Source organism: Cylas formicarius, unplaced genomic scaffold (assembly GCF_029955315.1).
Source record: "Cylas formicarius isolate icCylForm1 unplaced genomic scaffold, icCylForm1.1 PGA_scaffold_3__17_contigs__length_32017465, whole genome shotgun sequence".
In the NCBI taxonomy this organism is placed as follows: Eukaryota; Metazoa; Arthropoda; class Insecta; order Coleoptera; family Brentidae; genus Cylas; species Cylas formicarius.
Window position 1 is genome coordinate 17042663 of NW_026844326.1, and position 26717 is coordinate 17069379.

General features: G+C 32.8%; 1 protein-coding gene across 9 annotated transcripts in view; it reads left to right on the top strand.

The window, feature by feature from the left end:
• The window catches only part of LOC132700025 (dual 3',5'-cyclic-AMP and -GMP phosphodiesterase 11), a 227588-nt gene that overhangs the window by 2930 nt on the left and 197941 nt on the right, over positions 1-26717 (top strand). For 3 of the 9 annotated variants that reach the window (XM_060667078.1, XM_060667079.1, XM_060667081.1), the window contains exon 1: positions 2607-2734. The exons of 2 other annotated variants lie outside the window; for them this stretch is intronic. In XM_060667078.1, the coding sequence (XP_060523061.1) occupies positions 2638-2734 (97 nt within the window). In that variant the 5' untranslated portion in view covers positions 2607-2637. Of the gene's footprint in view, positions 1-2606; positions 2735-4004; positions 4079-7737; positions 7890-18518; positions 18730-26717 lie in introns of those variants that run through there. 4 more of the 9 variants (XM_060667085.1, XM_060667080.1, XM_060667083.1 and 1 more) reach the window with 4 other exon arrangements.

Genomic DNA, 26717 nt, shown 5'->3' on the forward strand with positions numbered 1-26717 from the left:
GTGAATTACAAGTTAACAAATAAGGAACAAAAAAGAAGTGTAGAAGTGTCAAAATATTTCTTACTAAGTAACACTAGTAACTACCTAATTATTTCGTCATAATTTGAGCAAACTTCTTACCTAACTTTACGTGCAGGGTGTTTCAAAATTGAAATTGAATACCCTTGTATATTTATATACAATATTTATCTGTGAAAAATAATTTGTGATCTAATTAATATTTATAGCTAAAATCATGGTCCGGCACTGATGTTTTGAGGATTTAATATTTCGCGTCGTTTAAAACAAACTAAAAGTAGAAGAAATTAATAAAGAATCTCTTTTCCGGCAAGTTTCAAAAAAGTGTAATTCTTGATTTTTTAAAATGTTTTAAATTTTTGGCACTAATTCGATAAAACACTCTATACTCGTTCATGTGGGTCGATCAATGCACCAATTCTAAGAATTGTTGGTTAGAGCATGGGCAGTTTATTGTTTTGTTTGCAATCAAAATCTAGGTCCAGTTAAAAATTAATTTGAAGTTAGTTTATATTTGGTTTAATTTTAACTAACTAAAATCCAGAACTATTCTCTATTTGGTGCTTATTACGCCACTACATCTAATTAACTTAAGTTTTTTTTTACCTTTTACAAAACTTCTGGAATCCTCCTTCATCGGTTTTGCTTAGTCGAACTTGCCAACGTTTCGCCATTCATCCCGTTTGATTCTTCAGAGCTTGACTGAAGTTGACTGAGCTTGACTCATTGTCAGTCAAGCTCTGAAGAAGCCAACAGGATGATTGGCGAAACGTTAGCAAGCACAGGAGGAATTCAGAAGTTTTGAAAAAGTATTGCAGTATCCTCTAGAACTTTCTTTGAAAAATTAACTTAAAGTTTCCTAAACCCCTCACAAAAATTACTTCTAAATTCACTTCTATAAAGTTCTGTTTTTGCGCTGTTTTGTTGCGTGTGTGAGTGGTATTATTTGGATAAGCCAGAAGGTCCTCGGTTTTAACAGAATTCCGACGCGATTTGCGAACACCAATTTGGATAAGATTTCGTCATTTCAGAATCATTAAATTGTTTCGTTTCAAGCGCACATGGATTAGACGTTAAATGCTAATTCAACAATAGGCAATAAAACGATTCGAAGGTAAACAATTAACATACACAGATCTCTTTGCGACTATATTCGGCGTAATTAATTGTTTTCGTCCACACAATTTGTGTTTATTTGTTCAGCGATAGGAAAATCACGAGTTGTTTGATTACGTCCGATGTAAACAGTTTTTAAATAAGGAAAATGAAACAAAAGGGAGATAGTATCGTCCATACCATCTTATAAACAATGTATATAATGTTTCAGTTGACAAGTTAAATTGTGAAGCGAACTGCGCAATTGTATCGTCTGACGTCCAGTCATACCCGCAAGAGCCGACATAAAGTTGAATTATATATATATGTATATATATATATATATATATATATATATATATATATATATATATATATATATATATATATATATATATATATATATATATATATATATATATATATATATATATCGATATGATTAGGTCCTCAGCAACTTCTCTAACGGCGATTCGACGATTGGCCAATACCATTTTCTCCACTTCATTAATTTTTTCGTCTGTTGTTGAAGTGCTCGGGCGTCTGGCACGCTCTTTGTCGTTCACATCTTCTTCTTCTGAGAACATTTTGTACCACCGATAAACGTTGCTTCGGTCCACTTAATTTCATTTTTCACACAAAATTTGATACAGCATCTATTTTTTTGAATAGGTAAAAATCGAAGACGTTCCAAAACACGTGCAAGCAAAGCAGCTGTCAACAATTAAATGAACATTCAAAATGGCCGAGCTTGTCGGCATAAATGAGAGACATGAGTACCAACATAACGCCACAAAAAATTCGAAATTCGAATATTCAAAAATTCAAAATTCGCGATACTTTTCGAACACACCTCGTATATATATATATATATATATATATATATATATAAATCTCTAAAAGTACAAAAAGTACTAGATTTTCCGCTTCAGTTAGCCGTGTCAGTTAGCCATGACGTCGATGCTATATGAAAAAAATCGTTTCATTTCACTTTAGTAAGATCTATCCAGCAAAAAAAATTATCAAAATTGAGAATATACAAACATTCAACAGGAGTAATGCTTAAGCGAGCACTCTACATTCAAACTTCATGGAAATTAAAAATAAAATAAGCATAAACATAATTTAACTGCTTTATTTTATTATTTGTTTGTACTTTTCCCGGTTTACAATAAATTTTCTTAACCCTCAACACAAAATATAAATATTACAATAATACGCACTAAATATACGTCAATCCAGGTCTCTACCTAATTAACGTATAAATCTGTTTTATCTTGAGTTATTGTTTGATACCAGATCCAATATTTTATCGGAGAGCTTTTAATCGTAACCAGTTCGAGTAGCGACCATCTACGGTGTGTTTAATTTTTTTTTGTCAATCGCAAACGCTCTCTTAATTTTTAACCCTTCAGAATAACAAATAGGGTGCAAACAGTGAAATTCCATATACTCCTGGTAATTAATTGAAATGACCTCATTACGTTAAAATGTTTCGCCGCGAATAGCTTCGAGCTTGGTACGATGAAAGTAAATAATTATTCTAATTTTCTACGATCCTGCTTCAAAGGCAAATTTGACGAAAATAATTCAAACGTGATTCAATTGTCTTTCCGCAGGGGTAAGTGTGTAATTGATTAAAATTTTGCTTTCGTCATTTGATTTAGCATTATGCCAAATTAATAGAATTTTTCCAGAAATTTGATTTTATTTGGATATGTTTCCCCCAAAATTAATTCATTAATTGTTATTTTTAAATTTATATAATTTTGATAAAGTACTCCGAAAATTAGAGAAAAAATAGATTAACTGAAAAGCTGTCTAAAATCAGAATTTGAATTACCGATTAATTAAAAAAAAATAAAATTTTCCTTCACGCATTGCGTATCTACTCGTATTGAATATATTAGTATTGAGCAGTAACATTATCCCATATACTTGGCAGATGTAACATAGTGTTACTACGAGCATTGCTCAGTTTAAAAAATACTTTCATCTTCTTTCGGTGATTGAAAATAAACTTGACTGTGACTGTAAGTTTGGTTATAACTTGTAAAGTCCTTGTAATATCCTTCCAATAACCTATAATATGGCATGATTTCTTATTAGTATCCCGTTAAAAACTGTAACCAGCTAACAGAAATCATGTTAATAAATTGCTTACTTTTAAATAAGGCTTTATTCGTTTTATTCCTATGTTTGGGCATTCCCAAATTTAAAGCCATTTAAGTTTAATCTAAATATGAACTCTATAAATGTGAAAAAAATCCTAGATATCACTTCACAGTGTATAAAAGAAGCTCTATTTAAAAAAAGACTTTTTCTAGACACTTGCAATTTGGTTAATGTTTGAATGTTAAAAATGGCGTTGTATTAGGGCTATCTGCGAAGTTCAGAATAACACATGTTTTCCAAATAATATTTGCTCTCGTTTTTAAGATACAGAGTGTCAATTTGTTTACAAAAAATCGTCTTTACATTGATTATTGAAAAGCATTTTGGTCGATTTGGATCAAACTTGGGTGGGTAATTTCGTATCCCGCCAAACATTAAAAATTGCAGGAACACGCCTGGATACTAAATTCCCAAATGTTACTTTTCACCACTACACTACAGATTACCTCCTTATAACGTTTTTTGTATATTTTTCTAATAACTATTTCGCATGATTTAGAAAATGAACATTTGCATTTAAATATGTGTTGCTAATCTATACCAATGGACCAAGTAAATCCAGGAGATATTTTATCGCAAGTGGGGATTGCTGATAATATCGAACAATATGCGACATTCGACAGTCAAAACTCGGTTCCACTGTCACTCTCGTAGATATTTAACACAATTATTTCACCAGACGCGATATAACTGTCAGTCGGTTCACGGTGATAATCAATTTGGTTCCTTTTCAAAGTCGATTGAGATCGCGAAAGTGAAGTGAATTTTTTTCTTGCTCGTTTCCGAACAAGTAACTAATTTTGTTGTTTTGTGCAATTGCTTAAAATTGACGGAAATATTCGAATCATATGCTTTATTTTGATAAAAAAACGTTTTTGACTTTTAAGTTCTTACTTACATATTTTTCACTATTCTGATTAGTTCGATACAAAGTTGTTAAAGATCTTCTAAACCAAACATTGACGTTGCCATACGAGACCTGATTGTAATCACAATAAGAGTACATTTGAATCTTGCCTTGCTCTAGTCCCAATTCTCAAACAAAAATATTATTTTCCAATGCTCACCTACCATTGTGGTTGACTTGCCGCAATTTTTCGAAAAGAAGATCTCCACATTGCTGTACTGTAAAAGTTTGAGCTTCAAACCGTTACAATTTTGCACAGTTCTTCTTTTGGACTGGATTGTGTGTGGAAGCTCAACTTTTAATTAAAAATTTACAACAAAATTATCCACTTAACACTAGTGTTAAAAGTGAGTGACTATTAATACCGGCGTCTTAAAATGAAATTTTTAATAAAAAATGACTTGTGAACTTTTAATTATTCATGGAAAAAATGTTTTAACGATCTGCTTCTTTTTATAAATACGGAATTTTCAGCGTGTTTGGTTGACAGGATATTAAACGTGGGAATTCAGTCATTTTTGTGCTCTCCATGTTTATCTGAAGAGTTTATGGGCCAAATATTCGTATTTAAGGTTTAAATTTAAACTAGTTAAAAAGAATTGAACCAAGTATTTGTGAAATTTTGGATTTACAATAACCCTTATTATGCGTTTTCTATTTGTTTCGGTGTTTTGATCATCTTAATCTTCCAATTTAATCAGATTTTTTTCAAAAATCTAAATATAATATAATATATTAAGCATTAACAGGGCAGTTTTTTTCTGCCAAAAAAGAACCTAATTTTTTCCGAAGTAAGGGAAAAAAATAGGCATAAGGAAATGTTAATAAAAGTTACTCAGAATTTTGTCCAAAACTAGAAAAGGTACACGCACATTGTTGTCTTCGTCGATCAGGATTATTTTTTGTTTCTGGGGTTTCGGAGGTGTTCGTTTTCTGTTGTCTTTATGCGTTTTTCTTTAGCAAAATTGATTTTCTCCCTTACTCTATGGACTCCAATATGTTTTGTGGCATAGAATGATGCAGTTTTGGCGCCAACAACCCAGAAGTGAATCGAAGGAAAAATATTGGTTTTTAAGAGAAAATATTTTAGTAATTTACTGGTTTGTTTGTCATTGCATAATAATGGAATCCAGAAAATTCTTTGTGATTAAATATCATCCTTCTGATTTTTCTGACTCTAAATAGCATGAGTATCGGAAATTGTTTTGAATTTACGGTGCTATCGGATAACTAGGTTGCGCCAAAGATTAGCTGATAAATAACTTCTTCTTCTTGACCAGGTTTATGCAGCTTTTGAAAGCAGAGAGTACTACGGCACAGTCCTAAGCGATCTTTCGAAAGAGGTTGACTGTGTCCGGCATCCTGTTCTTTTGAGTAAATTGCAGTGGTATGGTGTGGATCCCTCATCGGTTGGATTCCTTCAAAGTTATCTTATCAACAGGAGGCAGATCGTGATCCCGAATGGAAAATCATCACAAATTAGAGTTGTTGAACATGGAGTACCTCAAGGTACCATTATGGGCCCTCTTCTATTCTTGATCTATATAGTTTGTACATTGTTCGCTCATGATACTACCTGTTCTTGTCGAAGTCATTCTGAGAACGACTTGGTGCACAGGATGGAGGGGGCATAGTCTGGGGCTAGTGATTGGTTTCGTGCTAACAAACTTAACCTCAATGAATCAAAAACACAACAAATTATATTTTCTTTATTCGAGTCAACATTCAACAATCCATTACATGTGTCCTGGGGTTCTGCTTGATCCGAAATTGACGTTCGAGTAGCATATTATTGGTCTTTGTGAGAAGCTCTCCAGAGTGGTGTACTTGTTGCGCGGTTTAGTTATTATATCTATTCGGCATTTAAGTATACTAAAAGCAACCAGGATCAATATCCCCGTCATATTAATGTTTGCCACCATCTCACCAGAAACAGAAATGATATGTTGATTAACTACTCAAAAATTGCAAAGACTACAAATTATAAGAACTATTATGGACCTAAATTCTTCAATCTATTGCCTCTAAGCGTCAGAGAACTGCCGGAGAGACAATTCTCTATTAAGGTCAAATCACTTCTGCTGGATGTTGCCTATTACTCATTTCATGACTTTTTTACCAATTTTAATAATGGTTAGCGTTTTTTGTGTTATGTAGTGGTGCCTTTGTAATTATACGTATATGTAGATTTTGCTTAATGTTTTTGATGACTCGTGTATACGTCAATAAATAAATTATTATTATTAATTTAATAACGTCTTTGCCGAATGGTATCGCTGGAACAACTAAAACTTATGAAAGTTTCTTATAAAACAGCCAACACAACATTTTAACGTTTCTCACTCCGAGCAAAGTTAAAATTAAACATTTCCGAATCTCGAGACGGGCGGCAGCAACAATGTTGCTTTTATTGTCCAAACTTTGCGCCGTAAATGCAACAAAATAATGCGCTTGAAACATTCCCAACAACACTGCGTCCTATAAAAGTGTCGTAAATTTTTAAACGGCGTTTTCTCACGCACCGCTAAAATTAGAACCTTAATTAACGGTCCAGATAAATCTTTCAGAGGCAGTTGCTCGACGCTGATTGCTAGCTAGAAGCCGCATTGAAAATTTACGCGATGTTGTTTTGGTGACTGCGAATTTTAAATATTAACTTTTCGTGCGTGTAAACCTTTAAAACATTGTTTGTGTGGTATCAACTTAGGCGGTCTTGCGGTTCATTTAGCCGTTTAACCTATACGGCATGCAGTAGAAAACTGCACCGATAATTTTGCATCCCCACCAGCTGATCAGCTCTACCCTAGTCATCTCTTTTACTCGTGGTTATTTTGCAGTAGAACCCTTTCGCTGCGCATTTACACGAGAGGGACTTTAAGGACACTGGTTTTGTTTACGGCTTCTTTATTGGCATACCTCTTCAATATTTTGAGCTATTTTGTTAATTTTGGAATAAACAGTGAGCTACCCCTATGACCTACCTCTGACAGTTAGATTTTTTGTGGAATTTTGAAGCTTCTCTGATTTTTGCAATTTGTATTTTTAAAATTAAAATCGTCGTGAATCACTTATGAATCACTTGAGTTAAATTTCTTAATAATTTTGATCAGAAACGCACACAGCCAGCTCAAAAATTATATCATTGAGGGTTAAGGTAACTATAGAAGCTCCACACAGTATCTCCTGCATGACCTGCATCTGAATCTTTCTCTGGATTACGTGAAGATCAGCGGATTGTTACAAATATTTGAACGCTTGAGTAGATCAAAAAATCATCAGAATCAGAACAAATATAATTAAAATAATAATAATAAGCATAAAGGTCTGTATTGAGTTAAGTATAAACACATTTCATAAGAATTTAGACATACTTGCTACAACAACATTGCAGGAATGCTGACTGTATTAAATTGGTCAATGATCAATAACATATATATTAATTTAGCTATAAATAAATAATTATACCAAATACAATATTTTTTTATTTTATCCATTATTTACTGTTGCTTGTTTCCCGAAAAAATATATCTATTTGAATATAGTTTCCCAAAAATTTACTAAGAGAATCAAACAACGAATTTCGTTATTTGTTCATTGTATACCACATCGAAATAGTTATTGTGAGAATTAAAAACTGTTTTTGTGACTATGCATTCAAGGAAGAGGAAAGTTCCTCCGCTGAGAATAGCCAGAGGTGAGTTGTAATTTTTTTCCCAATAACGAAATTTGAAATATCTGATTTGCATTTATATGAATAAAAATTGTAGTCTGTTTTCAAAAACTACACTTTACCAGGAGTGCCATTTTTAGAAAAATTTTCTGTGTTGTTACCACACTAATTTTTCATTTTGGAAATTTTTATGATCTGATCCTTCATTCATTCGTTCCTATATTAATAACAGCCAATAGATATCAATGTAAAACATTATTATAATAAGTATTTCGAATTTAATCGATTATTTAAATCGATTATTTAAAATATTATTTAAAAATAATATTTTTCAAAAACTGGCACATAAAAAAAATTTGCTTATTAGCAACAAAATGTATATTTTAAGAACTAGTGAATTGAAAGTTGTGTGACTTTTTTTCAGAACTGCAAATCCATATTTAGCTAATTTAACTCCATTTAAGCTATTCAGAACAAACCTACATGTCTGTACTCGCGTCTGAAGAATGTTATCGAAAACAAAATTTCTGATGACTGAGCTTTATATGGCTTATTTTCTCGTTTTTCTTTTCATTATGAGAGGCTGCAAGTACGTATTTCAAAAATTAATAAAAAAATAAATTGATTGGAACTTTACAATCCATGGCGGTGGCGCAAAATCTTTTCTTATCGCCTAGCATTCCAGGGATATCGAATAGTGGCGGTTTGCGCTTGGAAGAAAAACAAATCCGCGATATGGATATCCGGATTTTTTTCTGTTCTTTCCGGTCTATTTGACCGAAATTGCGCAATCCGTTTCAAACGGAAACTCATACACATCGCAGATAAAACCCTCGGGGAGGGGAAATAGAGAGAAAACTTCGCAGGGATGGTGACGTAAACGTTCTTAATTCTCTGGAACTAATATCTTGTTTACACGAACAGTTAAAGTGGATTTAGACTTTGTAATCTGGATCAATCGGGAGTTCAAAGGATTACGATTAACTTGCGCTTCTAATTTAATGGTTAGGGTAGTTAGTTTAGGCGTAAAGGGGTCGAAATTTGGAGAAACCTTTTTGCCCAACACGCCGCGCCGCAGGGTAATGGGTTGGAATACTTTAAGTAACATAAAAGTGAGATTTAAAAAAAAAAATTAAGTTCAAAGAATTAAAGTAATCTTTCTGCAGATTGGAAACAAATGGAGTATTATCGGGCATCATAGCGTAAATGTATCATAACAAGATTGTTTCCTTTCAATTAAGGAAAATATAAGGGAACAATTTCGCAAAAATTATTTTCAAAAAAAACCCCACGCAACTTCGTTTGCATTTTGAAGTTAAATGTTTTTATTTAACGGTTTCCCACCTAAAACTATAAAGTTTTTAATAACGATGGACTTTGAGATTTATCCATATATATAGAATATATATCCATATATATAGAATATTTTTCATGTTTTTACGCGGCAGTGTAACAATATTGTGAACGCATTAAAGTTAGACAATATTCCCGCCTTAGCGAATCCATGTTTTAAAATGTACAGAATAAATGACAGAAAGAGTAACTTTTCAATTCCATGTTTCCCTAACTTTTTTAATTCATGCTACTTTGGCGCGGTTGGAGCTGTCCGGACCAATTCTGGTTACTGCAGGCTGAGTTATTGCTGGATCTAAGTGTTATCGTTTCTATAAGTAGTGCTTATTGAGATTTACTGGTTTTGTTCATAAAGTTGCGTCTATTTATATCGCATCTTTAAAACACACCGTTTACTTCACTCCAAATTGCAGGACCTCCCAATTTTTATCAACTAGCCTATCAAGTTCTGGATTTTACCAAAAATAAAAAAAAATACTATTTCAATTTGCTTTCGTTACGATTTTGGTTTCCACAGTAAAGAAGTAAGTAGACTGAACTATTTTGATTAGTTTTGGTTGTTTTGATATTGAGCGTAACACGTCCCGAAAGTGCTTTTGCTGGGGTCGCATGCTTTATGCGACTTCTGGGGCTTGCTACGTAGACCACTACTTTTGTTTAAAGACATTTGATAATTTTGTAGGTAAATTGGGTGCTAACAACGACTTTTCCACATACTAAAAATATGAATATTGTGTAATGATATTTTATCCGAAAATGTTATGCAGAAGTGTAGTATAAACACTGCATATTGCGGAGCGTAATGGCCAAGTAAATATTTTCGTTGTACCTTATCTAGAATGAGTTTCACTGCGTTTCTGTTGCCAACGATGGTGATATTATTTTATTTGACGGGTGGAAGATATCCATCACGTTATGTAAATATTTATGGCGGAAAATGCCAATGCCAAACTTGGCAATTAGGTTAGATGGTTTCGGGAAAGCTTACAGTTATATTGATAATATGCGATATTTATAATTTCCCGTGAGGTTTGTCAAGGACGGTAGCGATTTTTTCATCCTAATGCGTCAGATGTGTTATTGTTATATTTGAATGCTCATTGTAACTCAATAACAAACTTATTTTAACAATCACTCATTGTTAGATGTGTAGATCTTGTATTGTTTTCGGTTTTATAACATTAACGTTTCGGCCCCACAAATTAAAAAAATTAAACAAAATTAAAATTTTTCCTCATTTTGTTTTTGCAAATGAAACAAATCAAAAGGTAATTACAGATACACCATAATTTTCATGGACAATTTAGAAAATATAACCCGTAAACTTCCTCTGAGTAAAGGATTTCTCTGGTAAAATAGATACGTAGATGATGTTTTTTCGTACTTCACTGGAACGGAAAGACAACTGCGGTCCTTTTTGAATAATATTAATTCCATACATAATCGTATAAAATTTACCAGAAAGGCGGAACTAGATAACTCTTTAAACTTTCTGGCCATAACTATAACTATAACTATAAAAGTTTCAAATATTATAAAACAAATTGCTTTTAACAATGGTTACGACCCCTTTATGATAGATAATATTATAACTAAAAAGCAGTGTCAAATAACTCTGAAATCCATCTATCCCATCCCATACTAAACACCGAACCCAAAATTTATAAAACAATAAAATACGTAAGAGAACCTAGCAAAAAAATTCGAATTTGGTCTTAAGATTGCTTGTAATACTGAAAACACCATAGGACATTTTTTTAAAAACAATAAAATTAAATTACGAAAAACTCGAAAATCCGTAGTCTACAAGTTGAAATGTCGATCATGTCCCAAAATTTACACCAGACATACATACGTAAAAGAGCGTATAAAAATAAAAGTTCGGATTCGGATTCACGATAATTTTGATATTTTACATAATCAATCAAAAAGCGAAAAACTAAATTTGTTGGAAGCTATGGAAATTAACAAAATGAGATATTCGTATCTATTACTTAACGACCAATTGGATTTAAATGCGTTTAATTTAAATTTATAACCCTGTAATTAAAAATCCATTACTCCCTGGTTATTTATATCGTGTCGCAAAATAGTCAATATTTGGTATTTGATAAAGGCCCATGTTGCCGAAACAGCTGTCATAAATCATTAAATAACTGTTAACATCTGAACATTTTTTGTTCTAATTTAATTGTTTTTTTTTGCTATTAAAATAAAACAAGATGTCTCAGCGTTTATAAGTATAAGAGACTTTAAAGAAGTCTCACTTAAAATTGGTACTCTGAAATATTCAATACAATTTCCTCAAGTCTCAAGAACAGATAACATTATTTTTCAAAGAAACTTCCACATGCTTTTATAATAGTATTTACAAATCTTCTGGATTCCTTGTGTGTCGGTTGATGATAAATCGAACTTGCTGACGTTTCGCCAATCATCCTGTTGACTTCTTCAGAGCTTAACTGAAGCCGATTTAAAAAAGTTAACATAACAAGATTTTACGGGAGTCATCGAGGAGTTATGTTCTCTGTTTACTTAAGAGATTTGGTCCTTATTGAACTTCTTAGGGAGTTGAAACAGATTGTGAATTTATAAGAAAACTTTCGGTAAATTCCATTACGTTTACTTAATTCCAATAGAATAGATCAGTAAATACAAACGAAACTCTCCGGATTGTGATCTCATCGGTTACTCAGTAACGAAGAGGAAACGTACAAACGTACAGAAGTTTTCCGCAGTTCACTTCGCATTAATTACACTTTCCTTTCAACAAAAAGTACAACCGGGATCCGAAGTCGAAACTAATTAGAAACTGCGACTGTGAATTGGTTATCAAAGGGGGAATAACGATGTTATTATAAAATTTGCAAATATCGTTTGCACACGGAAACATCCAACGGAATTTAAAACAGCGAGGGGCGAATTTGATACGGTACTTTGTTTTTCTGTCTGTGACGTAAATTTTAAACAGACTCCGGAGCGCCATAATGCTTGAATTCGCAACTAGTGAAAATCAAGTTACGTTCCTGTTACTGCGAACCTTTTTCCTTTGGGGATACGGTTTGTGTTATAGTTAAATCTCGTTATTACAAAGTAAATCTTATCTTTTCTTTAAAATGAAACAGTTTTCTTCCAGTTAGTGGATTCTTTTTTGCCAAATATATTTTTGCTGTGATATACTGCTAGCAGACAAAAATTTATTTAGGGCCATGTTTTTACTTATATATCAAGACTGAATTGTTATAACCGATTTTTTAAACCTAGTGTCTAGATCAAATAGATATTGGAATATTGCAAATTATGCTTTTGCTTTAGTATTATAATATTGTAATAGCAATAATAATAATCGTGATGATATATAATCCAAAAAATGTAAAAGAAAACACATCAAAACATGTGTTTTAATTAAGAACTTATTAAAAGGCAGACGTAAATTACCCTTGACAAAATACGGAACATTGGTATTGTTTGCATACTGTGTTTGGTTAGTTTCAACATTGTGTCAAGTGGGTATGCTTTTTCTTTATATAATAAATATTGGTAAATTATACTGTTTAGTATATGTACTATAACACAGTAAGTTGATCTTTAATGTTGTTCATTTTAAAAAAATATTAAGTCGACGTAAAACTCTACAGTTGTAAATAAATTTACAAAATCGTTATAATTGATGGTTTTTATTGAGTAAGTAGAACAGACATTTAGTATATTATTCGGTTAGTTAATCAAAAAATCTAATAGTATTCTAAAATATGTACTGAAAATAAAATACGCAGTTATTTTCTTTCGCTAATTGTATTTAAATACAAAAAAAGTGTTATAAAACATATTTGCAGTTTTTTTGTAAATAAAGAAAACAAGGGACATCAATTTCGAAGCGAAACTTGATAATTTTTCATTACAGTACAACTCAGTGTGTAACAAGTCGTTGTAAAAAAAGAATAGAATATTCTATATAATAAAAAAAAAACGCATAAAATATTTAATGAATACGACGAAATATGATTGTAAAAGAAGGGTAACTCGCATTTTATAGAAGGAATTATAAATATAGATACCTAGATATTTTAAAGCCAAATGTTGTGCAAAAAAGTTATAGATATCCACTCGAAGCATAAGGCACATGAAGTAAAGTTATGGGTCCTGTATAACGGCCCTAAGATAAAACACCACAGTCGCTTGATATCAATATTAATAAAAATCTTTGGAATCATTTGGAAAAAGAAATATTTCTAACATAGGAGATTTAAAGAAAATTCTACGTTGAGAATGGGCCCCGGCGATTGCCCAAAACTTGTCAAGTTAGTTCCATCAAGATTAGAATGTATTCTAAAGAGTAAAGGGCTTTGCTACGAAGTACCAAAAGAACATGAATATAGAAAATATTAGTATATGATTCGGTGTTTGAATTTCTTTTTTTTTATTAATAAGAGCAAACTATCTATTTCCAAAACAATTTTGAAAATAAAAGGAAACACGTTTTTTTTATATTTGATTGTACCTTTTGTATTTTTCTTTTTCCTTTTGAATGATGTGATAAGTATCTCTAAGTACCTCTAAGTAGTTTTCATCCAATTTAATTTTGGTAATCTATCTTAGGCATGGTATTTTCTAATTTTTGTCAATTCTCATGATCACGCTATACTTCAGTCAGTAAATTTGTATTTGTTGTGCAAAAATTTACCCAAAAGCTTCTCGTTTATTAAGCACTTGCACAGTTGCGCTCCGCTCCTGCCCAATGGTGACTAAATTGATGTTTACCAAAGTGTTATGAAGAGCTTGTAAGAGTAAGGAGACCCTCTCATAGTGGTGAATACTCGTCGTCGCAGCTGACATCTTATTACATTATGTGATGCGGCTAACATTTCTGGAGGGGAGAGGGAAATCCAAATTAAAAACTTGTAAACTTTACTTTATGGTGTTGACAAAATGCCAAGTGTGCTGCTGGCTTCCGAAAAACTTAATTTACCTACGACACTGTACACATCTATAGAGATAGCAGACATCCACTACATGGAATACGCTTTATCTAAAAATTGACCACATAGTGTCAGTGTGCAAGGCGTTAGTCGACAATTCTCAAAGGATCAAACAGCTATAACATTCTCCTTCTCCCTGGCAAGGAGTTCTGTGGGACAAAGCTGTTCCGTAAAATAACTGACAACAAAATGAATAACAACATGATAGTTTAGCTACAGAAGTAGCCTATTGAAATAACGGCTAAACACTTCCTCGAAATATGCGACGCATGATTACTATGCTCACACCTTACCAGATAAAGATCCATCCACGTTGAATTTAATTATCATCCCTTGCAGATTGTGCAAGCAATAATATGAGTTAGTGTTGCATATTTCATGGAAGTGCTCTACTATACTCTCATCTAGATGAGGTGAACCCAGCAGCAGGGAGCTCTGGAATTTAAGTCACATTAGTATGTATATAATGCGTTACGACCGTATTTGTATTTGTATTGAGTATAAGTATAAAACAATAATTAACTATAGATATTTCGGTTCTCTAGATTAAACTTCAATATGGGATGCTGTCATAATCGGTTTCCAAATATCTTCTATTGAAATAAATTATTAGCAATCCTTCCCTAATCATCATTCAAAGAAATTGTAACGCTCGCTTAATAGGATTTGCTTATGTCAACCTGTATTTGCAAATTTATAAATAAATAAAATTACAAACAGTATTGCACTGGGAACAACAACTAGATGCTCCACTGAATCGAAGACACACTTGGTTCAATTTAATGTAATCAGAAATAAGGAAAATTTAGATCTAGGTCGAGATAACAGAAATGCATTACTAACAATAAGAGGGATGAAGAAAGAATATAGTACTGTTTTATAGTACCTGCAACAATAGTTTTTTCAAATATTTGTATGTTCGATCGATCAAAATCAAAATAGATGATAACATTTTCGTTGGATAAAAAATGTTTTATGGAGTCTATTTTTTTTTAATCAAAATTCGGATTACTAACCAACCATATGAAAAACGAATTTTAGACTGGCCTTGTTCGGTGGCTGCCCACGCGTTCGCATGCAATAATACTATATTTACGTCCCCATATCTCTGGCTATAGCCTCAAATTTATGAGTGACATTAAAATCGCCACTGGGTATGTAAATTTTATTGATGCTAATGTGAGCGACCCACGCCATTTTACCCTTTATTGTTCGAGCAGTCTGAACGGTTACGGGGATGGATTATGATTATGAATAGCAATATAATGAGGTCAACAGCGCGTAAGTTTTAAGATTAAAGGATTAACTCTCGCTTAATGCTTTTAATTATAAGGAAAGATTGTATAGAGACTTTATTTTTTGGAAGACTGCTAACAGTGTTGTGTCATTAGTTTTAATAACCAAAAGTTTGCTTATAAGGAAACTGTGTCAAAGTAAGTCAAAAGAAGAGATTAATTAAAATCTATTTGAAATCTACCTTGCTTTTAATTAACCGTATAACCGTTAAAATAATTTTAAAAGTGAATTTGGTTCATATGAATAAATGAATCAAGCACAGAAAAACCTCATCCTTTTTTGAGCAAAATGTATTCCAAATAATAAAGTTTTGGTAACAAATCATCATCAACAAGGATGACACTAATATCTGCAAAGAAGTATAATATAAAAAAGTCGTAAATTTTCAGACCATATTTTTTCTTCCATCTCAATCAATAGAGTCGATTTTTTTTTTTTAAAGTGTGAAATACTTATCATTAAGAAATATGATGAAGGGTTTATGAGAGTTTATGGAGGACTTATCAGGTAAAATTATACTTGTAAATCATATTGTGGACTCTTAAATTGAAAAGTGCAGATTCAAATATTTGTATCAAATCTGGTAATGGTTCAAATTTGAAAAACAGACATCATTGTAATATTAATTTGATTTTACATAAAAAATTGTGGTCTTTACTTTAAATTTTACAATGATACAATTGATTAAAACAACTTAATGCTGTGGTAATGGAAACATATTTCTTTATGCTTTCAAATAATAACAAATTAATGAACTATGCCATAGTCAAATCCAGTATAATATTTCCATTTGTTTGATCATTATCATTGATCACCCGTTAAAGCATATGGCGATATTTCTTTCTTCTTTGTTCCAAATCTTCAATTTTTTGGGGGCAAAACTAAGCTGTTAGAATTTTAGAGTCAATTGACCCATCGTTAAGTCCATTTGAGTAGATTGTCCAATAGGTTCATCCTTGTCTTCCTAAATATGTACTTGTATGATTTCAGTTTTTCTTAGCTGTTTGTTCTTTTGAATAACTGGGCACTGCAAAAAAACTTTGGACATGGTTTTAAGATTTTATGTCCTTAAAAGTAACATAGTATTGCCTCATCAACGAAAACGAATTTTTTTACACAATACCTACCAAGAGCTAAGAAAAGCAAAATACATTTTAAAACCAAATATTAATAAGCCTTTATAGTTTACAAATCACCTAAACACTTTCAAGAGACACAAAATAAGATCATTTGCTAAAAAACAACTAGGTCTGCTTATAGAGACTTTGTTTGACTTTAATTTGACTATTAGTTCAGACTTTAAAATACAGAGTTATATTTAGTTTTAATCAGAGAATATTAAATTATTTTCATCTGTTATACAGGGTGTTTACTAATGGAATGTTAGTGATTATAAGGGAGCGCTTTTAAAATCTGTTTTAAAAATAAAACTGAACGTCTTAACTTTTGAGATACAGGGTGGTAAAATTTTCAAAAATAAAATATAATAAAATGCCACGAAAACATTGGTATGTCTCAATTTGGTTTTAAAAGTGGTTTCGGTATAAGAGACACGCTGTTTAGCATCTAGGTTCGTATACAGCGATGTCTAGAAGTGAACGTTGATGTATATGGCTGCTTCGTAGATTACGAAAATGCATTTCACACTGATCAGCATTATAAATTAATAGCTATACGGAACAACATAGGCCTGGAGGGTCGGGACATTCGGATAGTAGTCAACTTATAGTGGAACCAGACAGCTGACATAAGAAGAAGTGCTTATTATGAAAGGAGTTCGACAAGGATGTGTGCTCTCCCTCCTTTTGTTTAATTTATACGCAGAAAAAATCTTCAGGGAAGCCGTCGAAGAAAGAACAGTGAGTCAAATTGCCAATGGAATCGTCATTAACAATTTAAGATAAGCTGACGACACGGTCTTACTAGCAACAGATAAGGATGATTTACAGCTTCTTTTATCAGCGGTAACAGACCATGGTAAACAAATGAGTCTACGCTTAAATATAAACAAAACCAAATGGCATCAGCAAAAACGAAAACATAACTAATAACAGATATCGCCGTAAATGGAGAAATGAGGGAGATATTACAAACATACCACAACTCAAGAAATCAAAAACAGAATAGAGCAAGCAAGAACACATGCAAAAGTGTTAACTAATAGAGTATCAAGAATTCTCTTAAGAATACTCTTACTACGTTGCTCTGTGTTTAGCATATTATTCTTGAACAATTTGGCAGAGGATTGAGCCTTTCGAAATATGGTCTCACCGGAGAATGTTGAAGATATCAAGCGGTCCAGCAACATATGAACAAAGAAGGAAAGGTATTTAAGACCATTAAAAAAAGAAATCTGGAGTATTTTGCCCACGTAATGAGAAATAAGTAATATGAATTGCTCCATAAAATTATGCAACGAAAAATAGAGGGAAAACGTGGTCTTGGTCGCCGAAGAACTTCTTGGCTTAAAAATCTTCGTCAGTGGTATGGAGTTAGGCACCACCACATTGTTTAGATCTGCTGTGGATAAAGTGAAGATCATGCGAAGAAGAATTAAAAAACACCTTGTATTTCTCACATACCCAGAATTGTCATTTCATTATTTTGCTACACAGAAATATGCCAATACCCTCATATTAACGGCAAATTTTAAGATATTCCTTTAAATCTGTTGGGTGCTAGTTTCTAAGAATTTCCGACAGTGCGACGTTTCCATCATCTTCCTCGCAAACACATTTGACTTGTTTCGAGCTTTTCACCTGCTTTGATGCTTTCCGGTTGCATTTATCAGCTTTTAATTCCGCGCGGAACCAGAAGCCCGCAAACCAGTGCGGTGGCGTATGTTTATTAATTCGGGTTTAGCGTCGACGTAGGGGCGAGGAAGGCGACGGCGAATGCCGCGTCGCGACGCCGTAGTCGCGCGGCGTCCGGTGGCGTGCGTCCTTCCCGTTGCCAGGGTAACATCGCCGGGCCGCCTCGTGCGTGGACGTGTATGTGTGTGTGTGTGCCCGTGCGCTTGTAAATGTACAAGGAAAATAATAGAACACCCCACCGGGTTCGCTCCTCACGCTGAGTAACCGTTGTAAATAGTAATAGAATACCCATCCGGGTGACGAATGGGTCTCTTCGCCGCCCGTTTCGTTTATTAAGTTTCCCCGGGGGCGGCGACGAGGAAATTGTGCCAAGAGAAAATTTATTTATCGCGGCTGTATTTATGGAAGACATAGACGAGCAAGGTAGGTTTTTGTTGTTCGGCTTCACGTCGGCGTCGCCAAATATTTTTTTTTTAATTCAAATTTACCGCCGAGTTTGTTTTGAGTATTAGGCGCGCCGCGTAAAAATTTTCCTCCCTGGCGTTTTCAGTCAATTTTGGCCAAATTTTATGATCGTGGCTCTTCTAAAATATTCAAAGTATTCTTAATATATGTATATTAGTGTCATAGTATATATTAGAATCAGAATCAGAAAATCTTCGCGATTAAATAATTTTTGTATTTTAATTTAATCTGTTTTGGGTTTGGTTTATTGGGGAAGTTATTATATAATGCTTGTATATATGTTTTGTTTTGTAACATGGTGGTGAAATAAGTTCGTGAAATCGCAAAGCTAAATAGTGCACATATGTTTAATGAGTAATATTTTCCAATAATAAGGATACCAATTGCTATCTTTCAATTTAAAAGAAACATTACCATGCTTTCTGACAGATTCATAAGTAATATCAAAAAAATTGAAATGGCGCGCAATAATCTGTATTTCAAAATTTTCGAGAAATTAATTTCAACGCTACTCGGGCGTTTGAAACTTGGTAAATCAAAAATAACTGTGTGTGTCAAGTTTGCTGATTTTTGGTTGTCATTGGGGAATTATCTCACTTACTATAAGAGATTTTGCCATTGCCAATTACCCTTTGTATTTTAAAAACACCGTGAATCGTAACGAAACAGTGAATACGAAATCTTAGCGATCTTTTTTTCCTAAAATCCAGTGGCGTACTCATCATTTTTAAGATACGAGCTAAAGTTTTTTTTAAACATAACATCTCCGATATTTTTTAAATTTGATTACGCGCTTTATGCGTTTTTCAGAAGTGTGTATGTATGTATATGTTGTTTGAGTCCTTTTTTTGAAATATACTTCTATTCTATCCTAATTTTATGACTTATCAATATTATTATTGTTATTGTTATTATCAGAAAAAATAAGCTATATAATACCAAAGAGAGTGACCATTTTTCCAAGGTTTAAGAAGAGTATTGTTGTCTTCAAAAATAAATCACAGTAGCAATATGGACATGAACTACGACAGTAATTTAATTTGAAATTATGTTTTTTAAAGCAAATCAAAAAATGTAAACAAGTATTCTAATTTTTTCAAATAGAGAATAATTGAAACTAACCTAAACTATTATGCTTGTTTAGAAAGAATATAGAGCTCAAGATTTTTAAAACTTACGAGGTGTGTCCAAAAAGTAAGGTGACTTTTAAGTTTTTCAAACATTATTTATTTATCAAAATTGATGTTGTCCCCTATAATGCACTTGTGCTAACGTTTTTTGCAATCGTCGAAACACTTGTGGTAAACAATTTCTGATATAACGTCGAATTCTTCCAGCGATTTTTTCTTTACCTCCTCAATCGTTCCAAACCTCGTTCCTTTCATGAGTTTTGGGAACAGGAAAAAGTCGCAGAGAACTCTATCCGGTGATCATGGTGGCTAAGTCATGATTGTTGTTTTGTGTTTGGCCACAAAGTTAAACACAAGCAACTGTGAGTAAGCAGGTGCACTATCGTGATGCAAAATCTATGAATTGTTTTCCCACAAGTCCGGACGTTTTTTTCGTATTGCTTCTCGCAAACGGCGAATAACTTCAAGGTAATACTCTTTATTGACCGTACGACCTTGTAGTAAGAACTCTTAATGTACTACGCCACGATAATGAAAGAAAACTTGCTTATTTGAGCATATAAAGATCATCATTGACGTCGTTTATCAGTTCTTGAGCGATGCTCCTTCGACGGTCCTTTTGTTCAAAATTAATTAATTAATTAAATTTGTTTAAAATTAAGGACTTTGTTTGTACAGGTTTCATGCCCAAAACTTCGGAAAAAATTGCATAGAACAAGCCAATAGAGATGTCGACGTTTTCAGCCACTTCTCTAATAGTGATTGGACCATTTTTCAACACCATTTTTTTCGCTTCTTGAACGCTTTCATCAGTTGTTGACGTGCCGGGCCGTCCAGAGCGAGGTTCGTTATCGGCGTTTTCTCTGCCATCTAGGAACAGCTTGTATCACTTATAATTTTTTTTTTTGCTCAAATTAGATTCACCGTATATGCCTTTATCAACAATCAACAATTATTTTGCAGCCAGTATTGCATTTTTTTCACGAAATATTATGCAAATTCTTTGTTCTAACGCTTCTACAAAAAAAATTAAAAGGGCAAACTGGCTGAAACTGTGAACATATGTTAGGGACATGCGTACCAACATAACAAAAACAATATCGAAAAGATCGAATGTACGTAGCCCGACCAATTACAAAAGTCACCTTACGTTTTGAACACACCTCGTATACTTAAAGGCTACTGCGTTCTGGATGCTACGTTACAGACAATTATCCTCATAAATGGAAATGGAAATCAGTTGTAGCAGTTCGAAAAATGCGATAGTTAATAAATGTATAATATAAATATAATAATAAAATTCATATAATAGTGTAAATATATTTTTTTTATATCGATTTTTATTTATGGAAAACGTTTAAGCTGGTTAGTAATTGCACATTTTTTTACTATTATTATATCGTTATTTTCAGTCCCAATTAATTCATAATAATATAATAAAAAAAACATTTGATATAAACTATCATCCCAGGCATAGAAGAATATTTAAGAGTAGTTGCTTAAATGTAGAGATTCTAAAAAAATTATAACATATAATAACAAAAATTTACAATTTTATGTAAAATTAATTGGGTTTGTCAATGCCATTTTGTGTTTATTCAAATAAAGAACTGCATCTTCAGTAATTTGGTACGATTTTATTTTAAAACTAACGAAAGCTGAGCATAAAATTGTCCATTCCCGCAATTTTCAAAGCTAGAATAGTGAATCGACAAAAGAGTTAATGAACTGACCATTTCGCTTCTTATTTCTTCGTAAGATTTATAGGTATTCTCTTGGCAGTATAAATTGGACTAATGGTTGGATCGTAGATAATACTGTTACGTTATTTAAAAATAAAATCACTTATCTTGCGTTTCCATAAATAAACCATTCTGAACACCAAAGAATTTTGTTTGCAAATAACTCTTCGTAAGACGCACACTGCGCACTCGTTTGTCTGTTGAATGTGACGCAAATATTAAACTCATTTATCATCCTTCATCGTTAAACTCTTATCTCGATCCAAGTGAAAGCGGGAGTTTCGAACATTAAAACCTGTCGCACGTTAAAAGTTAAAAGTAATTTTTAAGTTGGTTGCTAATCTTTTGGCTACAGAAGCTGCTCGCGAACTAAAAGAACTAAAAAAGACACCCAATTTTACTTCTTTTCTACTTCCCTATATATCAACACAGACTCTGAGGGTAGAGTATAATATGAGGTGCTCCACACAAAAAGACTGCAATTATTCAAAATTTAAACGATACCATTGCAACAAAATAGTTGCGGAAACACAAAGATTGTTATTATTTTGTTGAATAGTACATTTTATAAAATTCTTTCTTTGACGGTGGTCGATTTATTCCTAAAATCTCTCTACAGGGTGTTATTAAGTAAGTGTCCGATTTCACAGTGTGATCTTTAAGGCAAAAAAACTTGAGTTACGGGGTATCAAAGTTTTATTTTGGAATCTGTGGTTTCTGTAAGTAAACAAGTAATCCCGACTTCGGAACGAAAATTAGTATCTGTTTTTTACTTACCTCTTACTAGTAGGGGGAGCTACTTACATATCTTTTTTCACTTTTATTAATAGTTGCGATGAAAAAAAAAAAGACATGATAGCAAACAAAACCGATTGTAGAATAAACTAGCGGACCTATTTGATATTTTATTATTAGAAGTATATTACTTTTTTCAAAACACACCCATTGTTTCTTTTAAACTAAAAGATTTCGGGAACGGTTGCTCCTATCGACTTCTAACAAGAGGACGAATTCATTTTTCATTCATTTTACAAAAATATAAAACAGGATCGTATAAAAGTTATTAGCCTTTGAAGGTAAGAAAGGGTAAATTTCAACTTTCTCATGCCACAAACATTTTGGGAAATTATGCAGAAAAGAAAAATAATAATCTGACGCCCTAACGTAGCCTAAAAAGGACCACACGATTCCTTAAAAATACTTTGGAAATTATCCTGTAAAAGGCATTAATAAATAACAGCCTGTATAAAACTAGCATACTACGCGAATCTTTTTTCATTTATCTTCTTTTATATTGAAGTTCTACTAATTTAAGATTACCGAATCATTTCAGAAGGATTCACATTTTTCGCTTAAAATTTTTCGAATATTATATATCATCGCAACGCTAGATTTTGCTGAAAACTGCAATTTACTGCGAGTTAAAAAATACTCGACTTCAGCGAAGCTTCCGGTATCGGAGTAATTTACCACGAAAACTTTCATCAATTCCTCGCATCATATTTCAAGTCGAACAAAAGCTGCAGTCGGCTTCGCACGAGTACCGCTTCTAATTGGGAAAACTAATTGCAAAATTAATTAACTAAATTTGTAATTGTAGTGTTTATAACAGAGCATGTGGCCCGAAGAGTTTTTAAAGCTTTGAACGAACTTTTCGAACTTGGATAAGGGGATAGTTAGGAAATAGTTACTGACACGAACACAGTTGAGAGTAACTGTTGTATATTTTATGTTTCTACTGGGAATTGCTCAAATGGGAATCGACTTTAATTGTCTTTAGTTCGTAAAATAGTTAAGGTATCAAAATTTGTAGTGTGGTCGCTACAGGGATTGTACACCGTGTGCTGAATAAAAAGATCCACTATATGATCTGGAAACCCATAGTAGAAAATTTTGTTGGACTCTCCTGAAGGTTAAAAATATTATAATTTTGTTAATACAGGGTGTCCCAAGAGTGTCCCCCTCGAGATCAACTTTGTTATTTTAAATGGAACAGCCTGTATGTTTCGACATTTTTTGATCCCTTGGTTAAAATAAAGGTCACTTCTTAAGAACTTCCTATTCAAGTTTTGCAGAGTTTAGGCAGAAATTGATGTTATTTGTTTTTTTTTTCATATTTTGATTACCCCATATAAAATTGTGTTAATAAAATTTAACCACAGACTAAGCAGGTAATGCACTACTTGATCATTTATACGGGTGTTATCTTAAACTTCGAATATCTTAAAAGTAAGAATAACTTAAATATAAGATAAATTACTTATTTTACTTATTTTTTATCATAGAATTGCTATCCGAATAAAAATATAGGGTGTTTCATTTGAAAATCTTGAGATTTTGTTAATTGAATTAGCCAAAACAGCACCACCCATTTGGAAAGCTCTGTATAAGCTGAGGTGCATCTATCAAACTTATCGAGTAGTGCATCGTCTCCTTAGTATGTGGTTAAATTTTCGCTGCAATATCTCGATCAGTAGCGTCACAACACAATTTTATATGGGACAATCAAAATATGAAAAAAAGACATAACGTCAATTACTAACTATGCAAAATTGGAATTGGAATTTCTTAAGTAAGTGACCTTTATTATAACCAAGGATTCAAAAATGTCGAAATATATAGGGTGTTCCATTTAAAATAACAAAGTTGATGTCGGGGGGAACTTTTTTGGGACATCCTGTATCAACAAAATTATAAAATTTTAAATCTCCAGGAGAGTCCAGGAGTGTGCGAAACTTTTTTTCATATCTCTTATGGGTTTCCAGATTGAAACGAATAAAATGATTGTCGATATAGTCCTTTAATGATATTGTTTGATATGTGTTTTCTTTTTAAAGAAAATTTTTTATTAAATTTTTTGAGGATTATAATTTGATACATTTTGGTTAGTTTTGGTTATTATTGGCAAAGAATGATTATACTTGTACTGTCTAGGTCTCTATAATCATGATTAGCTGCGTTCTTGAGTATTGGCAGGAAGTGCAACCGTTACAGAACGTGAAGTTATAAGATACGCAAACATTATCAGTCCGTAGGGTTATCTCAGCTGCGTCAAACTTATCCGAAGATTTTTAAAAGGATCGAAGCGAGATGCGTTAGTATGTCGCAGCTCGAAATTTTTAACAAATGTGATAACAGCGTATCATTTTTGGTCCCTTTCTCGGCATATCTTTGTTTGATCTATGGCTCGATAAAATGTTTCGTTAGCTCTGATTTTTTCATCAGTTTTTAGAAAATCTTCATCATATAGAAGATGTCTGAAAAATATTGACTTGCTTCTCCATCTGATAAAATTATGTTATATTCAAATAAAATTAATATTAACGTGCTGATTATATGTATTATCAATATACAACAAGTAGTTAATATTGTTTTTTCTTGTCTCGTCCTCAAAACTTAAAGTTTCTTCTTTTTCATATTCGTTATGAATTCGCTGTTCGTTAACAGTTTTTTGGAAAAAAAAATATTTAAATCATTGCGATTTGTCGAAATAATTCAAATACAGTACAGAGTGTTTATTGCAACTCGTTTCTGTAACTGTAACAAACCGAATAAATCTTTTTTTTTTAACTGGATGATGTTTTATTCCTTCTTCTTCTTTAAGTGTCGTATTCGTTGCGAAGGTTGGCAATCATCAGTGCTATTCGTATTCGTGACACAGCCGACCGAAATAGTTGGTTTGCGGTGCACCCCAACCAGTCACGTAAGTTTCTCATCCATGAGTGACGCCTTCTTCCTACACTTCTCTTTCCGTGAATTGTTCCCTGTAATATCAGTTGGAGTAGTTGGTACTTTTCTCCTCTCATGACGTGTCCAAGGTACTGAAGTTTACCCTTTTTTACCGTAATGATAATTTCTTATTCCTTTTTTATTCTTTTCAGGATTTCCATGTTGGTCACTTTATCGGTCCATTTTACCTTAAGTATTCTACGGTACAACCACATTTCGAACGCCTCCAGTTTCCTTATGTCCAGTTTCTTCAGAGTCCAAGCCTCTACACCATAGTCCAGTACCGACAAAACATACCACCGCACCATTCTGATTTTTAAATCCAAGCTGAGATCGGTGCCACAGAGCACTCTTTTCATTTTCCCAAATGTTGTTTTCGCCTGTCCTATTCTAGTTTTGATTTCTTCAGAGCAGTCGTTATTTTTGTTTACAATTGTACCTAAGTATTTATAACTGTCAACTTTTTCTATGGAGTGGTTATTTATATGAATTTGTGAATTGTTTTGTGCTGTTTTTGATATTATCATAAATTTTGTCTTTTTTGCCTTTAGTGACAGTGCGAACTCTTCACTCGATGTATTAACTTTGTCTACTGCAATCTGTAATTCGTTTAGGTTGGTAGCTATCAGGATCGTATCATCCGCATATCTTATATTGTTGATAGGCACTCCGTTAATTTTTAGTCCTTTCGTTTCGTCGTCCAATGCTCGTTTCATTATTTCCTCTGAGTAAAGGTTAAATAACATCGGTGATAGCACGCACCCCTGCCTAACGCCTCGACGGATTTCTATTTCTTCGGTGTTATTCCCTTCTATTTTTACCACTGCTTTTTGATTAGAATAAAGATTCGTAATAATTTTTATATCTCTGGTGTCTAAGTTCTTCTCTTTCAGAAGCTGGATAAATTGTTCGTGTCGGACCCTATCGAAGGCTTTGTTGTAATCAATGAAACATATATAAAGATCCTGATTCATATCCATACATCGTTGGGCAAATATTGCTTCTCTTGTGCCTAAGCCACCTCGGAAACCGAATTGAGTCTCGCTGATATCTTGTTCTAATGTTTTGTATATCCTGTGATGTATCACTTTCAGAAATATTTTTAGCGTATGACTCATTAGACTGATTGTTCAAAGTCTGTGCATTGCCTTGCATTATGTTTTTTTGGGATAGTGACGAACGCTGATAGCAACCGTTCCCTGGATATAATACCTGTTTTGTATATGGTGTTGAACAGATCTGTTAGACTGTGTATGTTTTCCTCTTCTATCAATTTGAGAATTTCAGAGGGTAACTTATCAGGCCCTGCAGCTTTTCCATCTTTTGTGATTTTTATAGCATGGAT